The sequence below is a fragment of the Salvia hispanica genome, chromosome 1 (genome assembly GCF_029641045.1).
Source record: "Salvia hispanica isolate PSC_SH4W2 chromosome 1, Shi_PSC_v1, whole genome shotgun sequence".
NCBI lineage: Eukaryota > Viridiplantae > Streptophyta > Magnoliopsida > Lamiales > Lamiaceae > Salvia > Salvia hispanica.
The window spans coordinates 42,546,191-42,554,235 of NC_142692.1; the positions used below are offsets into that span (position 1 = coordinate 42,546,191).

The 8,045-nt window shown below is 35.9% G+C and overlaps 1 protein-coding gene and 1 pseudogene across 2 annotated transcripts; both read left to right on the forward strand.

Annotated features, from left to right (window-relative positions):
- The first annotated feature begins 347 nt into the window (after positions 1–347).
- Positions 348–3,894, forward strand: LOC125210323 (protein CHLORORESPIRATORY REDUCTION 6, chloroplastic-like; annotated as a pseudogene). The gene is made up of 5 exons (XR_016132949.1): positions 348–434; positions 2,315–2,569; positions 2,639–2,761; positions 2,832–3,046; positions 3,564–3,894. The product of XR_016132949.1 is annotated as a protein CHLORORESPIRATORY REDUCTION 6, chloroplastic-like (transcript).
- Positions 3,895–4,593: 699 nt separating this feature from the next.
- LOC148933862 (protein FAR1-RELATED SEQUENCE 5-like) lies at positions 4,594–7,758 on the forward strand. Its single transcript, XM_089061836.1, has 3 exons — positions 4,594–4,790; positions 5,291–6,053; positions 6,291–7,758. Exons 1-3 carry the CDS (start codon positions 4,745–4,747, stop codon positions 7,756–7,758), a joined length of 2,277 nt encoding a protein of 758 aa, XP_088917962.1. The 5' UTR covers positions 4,594–4,744.
- The last annotated feature ends 287 nt before the right edge of the window (positions 7,759–8,045 follow it).

Genomic DNA, 8,045 nt, shown 5'->3' on the forward strand with positions numbered 1-8,045 from the left:
TAATTACTTTTCATCATTGAATGTTCTAAAAGTATGATGTCAATAATTAAATTTGAATATCAAGAATCAGTCTTCAGCATAACACAACTAACAACATTAATACTAACAGGAATGTGATCAAACAAAAATATCAATGTATATTTATACAATGATTTTTAAGAATGTAACTATACTCTTTTGCACTGTTAGTTGATATTCATCTAATTATAATATTAGTTACTTACTTTTCACCTACCAATAAATAAAACCAACAACCAATACACCAAACACAAAACAAAAACCCAAGCGAATCTTCTCTAAAATTACAAATCACTTAAAATATGTAAAAAATCTCTCTTTATAACCAAATGGCGACATCAACGAACAAATTATACATGGACGACAATATTCCAGAATTCTTCGTGATGATTCCTTCAGAAAACCAATCGAAACTGGTATGTAATTGTTACAGCATTCAATGCATACAAAAATATACATATATAAAATAAAACAACTGCACCACATTGAAAACATAATATAAAAAATTCTTGAAAGAACAACTAATAAATTAAACATGTAAAGAACATATTTTTCTCTAAATATCTACCACCAATGTAACAACACTTAATTATTACAAAAGTAGAACTATATTTAAGATAATGATCTCCAAACATAATATTACTAGCCAGCCAGTCACATTTTCCTAAGTGATTAAAAAAGTAAATATACTAAAAAATTATTAAATAGTTGATCCTACGTAATGGCAAGTGGCAACAACTACTACACCCACACAGAAGCAACTCGTGTAAATCTTTTTCATTTACCAAACAATAATGGCAACAACCACTACACCTACAAAATATCTATACTCAAGTGTAAATCTTATCATACCTCAAAACAAATCTCATCTTCCACAATTCTCTTTGTTAATCTCAGTAATTTTCTTTGTTCAGAATGTCTACGTCATCAGGTTTCTCATTAGATTGGAATGACATTCTAGAGTTCTACACAGTATTTACACCCGAATAACAATCCATGTTAGTATGTATTTGTTAATTGTCAACATATGCTGAAGATATCTTTTGAGAAAAAGTTTCACTTGTACTAAAATTTGTTTAGTACTTATAGTTTTTTATTTCAAAATAATTCCTAGTATTATCTGAATTCACAAAAGTTTAATAACATTTATGTTAAATAATAAAACAAATCTTCCCAACACATTTCCAAGAAAAATATCAAGTAAGGATAATAGGCCTAGACTGCATACTTCTAGACAAATAAAACAACAGATAAGAAATATCACTCAAAATTTACCAGATGGAAGAATATGTTTGGACAATGTATGGAAGAAATTTCATAAAGATCACAACATCAAAACTGGAGACTTCATGATTTTACATCTATGTGAATACAATACATTCTTCGTAAACATAATTTATGGTATTACACGATGTCCAAAAGAATACCAACAACAACAATTAAGAATTTACAGTAAATTCAACTTTGTCAATCAATATTTTAAATCTCCATGTTTTAAAATATTAGTATTTTAAAACTCAATATTTTAAATCTCCATATTTTAAATCTACATATATATATATAGGATTGTGATCAATTGAGATTTTTTATGCTAATTGAGAAATTAGATGCAATATCAGTCACTCATTTTTATTAAATGAGTGGTCCAGATTTTGCCACACAAAAAATATTTTTAGATTAATTTATTATGAAAGGGCAAAATGATAATTCACACTCATTTCACACGCCATCACTCTTCTTCTCAAAATTCCTTTTTTCCCCAAATCACTATCCAAAATGGTAAAGCATCAACGCATTCACAAACTGCAGAAAACCGCTCAATACCACCCGATCCGGAGCAAACAATCCATCATCCCCGCCGTGAAGCCGCAGATACCACCTCTCTGCATCCGATTTCATCGTGAAAACCGCAGATCCGACCGCGGTCAGAGATATAAAAACCATCACTCCGAATAGGAGATAAATCACGCGATCCATCTTCCTCTCCACTCTGCTCCGCTTCGACGGAGATCTCGTGGAATTCCCCACTGCCTTCGTGTCTCTGCAGCTGAAAATCACCGCTCTGTACGCAAATTCAGTGTTCCAAAGCTTCGAATCGCGCAGTAAAATCTGCGCCGGAGTTAATGAATGCGTCTCCTCGTTCAAAATCAGATTACCTACGAATTCGCCGCAATCCGACGCCGATTCAACGATTCCTTCCTCAGCCGCTCCGGATTCGTGACCGGAAGCGGGAGATGTAGTGATTTCCTCCTCGAAACTCTTCATGAACAAGTCGAGGTCGTGGATGGAAGTGTAGAGATCGGAATCCTCGTCGATTCCGTCCAGCAGATCCTCCCTCTGCTTCACCTCCTCAGTCTCAATAGCAGCTTCCATACGACCTCTTTATCCACCTTCTTGTCCACTCAAACACTCCTCTTCTTCTCAATCCATAATCGAATCTCACTCACCGTTTTCTCTCTCTGAATCGCACCACCCAATCTCCATTTCCACTTCTGTGTCATTCAATCCCTCCGGAAACATACAACCTCCCTCTCTCTCTTCGAAGAAGAAGGTACTCAAATCTCGCTGCTACTTCAATTTCTCAATTTTCCCCTACATTCGTTAATTTTGTGCTCCGCAGATGCGACGAATGCCCCGCCGCCGATGCCGCCGAAGCAAGGCAGGTTCGAAGTCATCATCGACAACGACGCCATCGCCCGCCTTGATTTGTCTCCGTTCCACGCCGACACCGGCGTAACCTTAGGTAATTAAATTTATTTCTTCGACTGTGTTGGTGAAATTGAAACGCGAGATTGATATAATCGCCAATGCAGCGAATGCGAAGGCGGAGGAGCTGCTAAAACGTAGCGTGGGGTTTACGATCAATTACGTTAGGGCGGACAAGAATGATCCTCGAGAGCTATCGGAGTTTCCAGAGATTAGGTTGTGGTTTATGAGACTCGACGCTGTGTATCCATGGCTGCCTCTGGTTTTGGACTGGAGAGTAGGGGAGCTTGCACGCTATGATGCAATGCTTGTACCTCACTAGGTAATGTACATATCCTTATTAACTAGCCATGGTTAGGTTGTCTAGAGAGAGAGAGAAAAAATTGGGGGAAATTCCAATTTTCACAAGTTCATTGACATTAATTATATAGGTCATTGACATGAATTATATGTAAATCGTTGTTGTTGACACAAATAATATGTCGTTGACATGAAAATATTTGTTGTTGACATTGATTATTTGTAAAATGTTGCTGTTGACATAATAGTTGACATAAATAAAGTTTATTGTTGACATCGTAGTTGACATAAATAACGTTTGTTGTTGACATCGTAGTTGACATAAATAACGTTTGCTGTTGACATCGTAGTTGACATAAATAACGTTTGCTGTTGACATCGTAGTTGACATAATGTCTCTGTAGTTGACATTGCGCGAGTTGTTGACATTTTAATACGAGTTGTTGACATTCGATATTCTCGGTATTGATATGTGAATTATAAGTGTTATTATTTAGTTGTTGACATTTTAATAAGTTTTATTTTATTGAATGTTGAAGATTTGAAGATTTGAAGATTTGAATGTTGAAGATTTGAAGATTTGAATGTCGAAGAGATTTAAAGATTTGAAGATTTGAAGATTTGAATGTTGAAGATTTGAATGTTGAAGATTTGAAGATTTGAATGTCGAAGAGATTTGAAGATTTGAATGTTGAAGATTTGAAGATTTGAAGACTTTGCAGCTAGAGTTTTAGAAAGGATTTTAGAAAATGATTTCAAACACAATTTAATGAAAAGACAATTATACCCCCCGTGTTGACATAATGTGATAGTTGTTGACATTAAGTTAATCTTGTGAATTAGTGGCTGAGATTGCATCTCATTTCTCAATTATGCCCAAAAATCTCATCCTAACAAGACCCTATATATATATATATATAGGGATGTACTAGTATAACAACTAATTTTAAAGTTACAACGTATATCCAACCACGTGTTGCCATGTGGCACGAAAAATGCAATATTGTATACAGAAAAATGCAATACACATTTGTAGAAGCTATAAATGAATTTCGGCTGATTGCATTTTTGTTATATGCAGATTGCATTTTATATCATTGAGTTTTGCATTTTTGTATTGACTGTTTAATTTGCATTTTATATATAGATGAATTGCATTTTTATATGTGAAAATGCAAAACTTAACAATAAAAAATGCAAATTATGTGAAAATGCAAAACTCAACACTATAAAATGCAATTTACATACAACTAAAATGCAATCTGCGAAAATGCATATACAACTAGATTGCATTTTTGTGTTTAAAATATTGCATGTTTTGTGCCACATGGCAGCATCAGATTGGATGTACGTTGTGACTCTAAATAAGGGGGCACCCTAATGCTTCCATATATATATATATATATATAGGGGAGTGCTAATATGCTAACTAAAGATTAAGTTACAATGTACTTCTATTATCAACCATTAGATATGAGAATCTGATGGATCCTATTATGCCACATGGCAGCTGGGATTGAAGAAAATAAAAGTAAAAATAGCGTGAAAGGGCAAATTGGGGAGTATGAATTGCAGCGGTTACTCCATTGCTGAGATCATGCTAAATTCCTATTCTATTTCAAGCTAATATGACGTCCGATTTCATGAAATCTTCCAGTCCCAGCGTTGTCTTCTCCTTCCCAAATTCTGCCGATTTTGGAGTGTTTGACATCATATTTCAATGGAGAATGTAAATCCTGATTTGGAGTGGAGTAATTTCCCAGAAGGTGACATATTACTTCCCCTTTAATGTTGAGTTGCTGATTTTCTCTTTTAAGAATGCAATCGGTAGTGTTTGATTTCAATTAGTCAATGATGAATTTGTTTTCTATTGAGTATTGAGCATCCAATTTTTCTCCTGTTGTCGATCATGTATTGGTATTGATGTTGTTTTCCATTTGAATTTCAATTAGTCTATCATGATGGTGAGATGTAGCTGCACTTTTATTGATGTTGCTGATTTAGTCTCTGAAATTGGAAATAACTCGTTTATAATTATCCGGATGCAGGACTACAAGGTGTACAATTCTTAATTTGCTTTGCTTTTCCGTGCATTTTTCACCATTTATTCAATGTATTTGTATTGCCACATTATATTATGTGTTACCAATTAACAGTACCAGATTGCATTTTTTATAAATACATATTGCAATTTTGTGAATTATATATTGCATTTCAGCTTAATATTTGTCACATGCTTAGGCTTTGCTTTTTTTGTTTGAATCAGTTTCATGTGTGCCACTATGTTCCGCTGAACTTATACCCATTGTTGGTAAGAACTTCAATACCTTAGATGAAGGCATTTCATTCTATGATGCGTATGCACGCGCAACAGGTTTTGACACACGAAAACATGGAAACAAAGCTTCACGTGAGTTGGTTACTTGGCAATATCTAGTGTGCAATAGGCAAGGGGTGAAGAAGGGAATTGAAATAGATCAGATTCACGCTCGTGAAGGATTCATTACCAAGCGTAGACGTACATCTAAGAGGTGCGGTTGCAAGGCTAGAATGTCTCTCAAGTACGTTTTTGAGGGTAGTTTTGTTGGGTATGTTGTGCATGAGTTTGTGGATGTACACAACCACAGTCTGATTGAGCTTCCTCTTCGACGATGGATGCATTTAAATCGTAAACTGGACGAGGTGCATAGGAAATTCATATGGGATTGCACGAAAGCTAATATCAGTCCCACAATGACCTTCAAATTTCTCAATGAGTTTTTGGGAGGTTATGACACTGTTGGAATCACATTAACAGAGCTTAGGAATTATGTTCATGGTCTCAAATCATATGTGGAAGGTTCTGATGCACAGATGTTGCTAGATGAAATGCGTAGGAGGAAGGAGGCGTGTGAGGGGTTCAGTTATCAATATCAGCTAGGTTCTGAAAACGAGTTAAAATCACTTTTCTGGTGTGATGCAGAATCTAAACGAAACTATCACATGTACGGTGATGTTGTCTCGTTCGACTCCACATACAATACTAATAGGTAATCTTTTGTTATTTTATACCATAGTTATTGCATTGTACATGAACAGAAGTTGCATTGTTTCTGCTTTAAAATGTTCATTCCTTTTTTAATTTCTTACAGTTTATAATTCCCATACTACACATTGGCTTCTTAGATATTGCTTTATAACAATTTTACAACAGTCAGATTGTAGTTTTGTGCATTGGTTATCGCATGTTTCTTGATACTTGTTTGCATTTTTTATTTTGGATCCAGGTATTGCATGATCTTTTCTCCTTTCACCGGTAAGGATAACCATGGGAAACCAGTCACGTTTGCAGCTGCTTTGCTATCCGATGAGAGTACTGAATCATATTCATGGTTGTTCAAAAATTTTGTTGAAGCTATGGGTCCAGCACCAAAGATGATTGTGACGGATCAAGATCGAGGTATGAGAGCAGCAATTCGGACCGTGTTGGTTGATACGAAGCATAGATGGTGCATGTGGCATATCATGCTAAAGCTCACGGACAAAGTTCCAAAGAAAACACTTGAAAATGAAGATCTTAAGAAAGAGATCAGGGCTTGTGTCTGGTCTGAGTTAATCGAGCCTGTTGAATTTGAAGAGACTTGGATTGGGATAATGGAACGTTATGGGCTGGTTGATGTAGACTGGTTTATCAATATGTTCGAGAATCGGAAGATGTGGGTCCCTGCATATTTCAGAGATTTTCCAATGGGCTCGTTGATTCGGACTACATCTGTTTCTGAGAGTGAGAACAGTTTCTACAAAACTTTCACAAGGCCCCGTTCGAATCTCGTTGAATTCATAATGAGTTTTGATCATGCATTGGCTGCACAAAGAAATGCTAGCTCCAAGTTGGATTATGTTGATTCAACCATTACTCCCCCCTTTTCCACAAAAATGGCGATGGAGAAACACGCCTCCACTATGTATACTGACCATATGTTCAAAACAGTACAAAGAGAGATGGTGGCTGCATTTTTCGAGAGCAGTACAGATGGAGTATTAAAAGATGATTTATCAGAGATCTACACTATAAAGGATATTTATGGAAAATCATGGGTCGTAACATACCTGAGAAGTGACGAATCGTATTCTTGTTCATGCAAATTATATGTGAGGGAGGGTTTTCTATGCAGTCATGTATTTCTCGTTTTCAAGAATAGGTTTGTTAATGTTATCCCAGAGAAGTACTACAATGGGAGGTGGTTGAAGTCTGCTTTAGGTAAGGCTGTCCATGGAAATTTGGGAAAAGAGTTAGACGCTCCAGTAAATGCGAAGCAGCTTGCAAAGAATAAAGCTTATCGCATTTTCTATGGTTTGATTCAGAAATATGAAGGTGACATTGACAAGATTACTTCATTTTCAGCTGGAATGCTTGAGTATGATCGAAAGAAGGAAAGTGACTCCCCTAATATGTCAGTTGGTGAGAATGGGAACACGGTTGAAGATTTTTATTCCATTGAAAGACCGGCTTTAGTTGAAGTTCAGCCACCAAATGTGGTGCAGACCAAAGGTTCATGCAGCGACTCGGCAAGTCGTTTGGTGTCTGCAAAAGAGAAGGCAGTGGTGCTTGCAAGCAAACCCAAGCGTAGGTGCGGGAAATGTCGTGAATTGCGTCACCATGACTCTAGGAATTTCCGTAAAAACATGGAAACAACCAAGGCATTAGTCATTTCTTCCACTATTTCTATATTTCAACATTTCTTGCACTGCTAAGAGATATGTGTTCATTTTTGGATACTGTGTTCCATTTATTTACTATTTCAGTGACTGATTTTTTATGCTCGTTTTTTTGCATTTTATTGTTTTGTATATTGCATTTTTGTATTAAACATATTGCATTTCCCAGCTCAATATTCCAACGTATTTTTGGGTGCAATTAAAAAATATCTCTACTGAAAAAACCCCTCCTGAAGCATGCCTGTTCATTTGACCGTAGTTAATTGCAAGTATTATGCTTTTATAAGCATTGTCTTACCCATTACAACGCACTATGATTCGTA

Excerpts from the sequence above, each read along its gene's own strand:
- LOC148933862 (XM_089061836.1), top strand. The coding sequence starts at position 4,745 with ATGGAGAATGTAAATCCTGATTTGGAGTGGAGTAATTTCCCAGAAG. Across the intron at positions 4,791-5,290 it reads GTGGAGTAATTTCCCAGAAG|TTTCATGTGTGCCACTATGT; the intron begins GTGACATATTAC and ends TGTTTGAATCAG. Across the intron at positions 6,054-6,290 it reads TCCACATACAATACTAATAG|GTATTGCATGATCTTTTCTC; the intron begins GTAATCTTTTGT and ends TTTTGGATCCAG.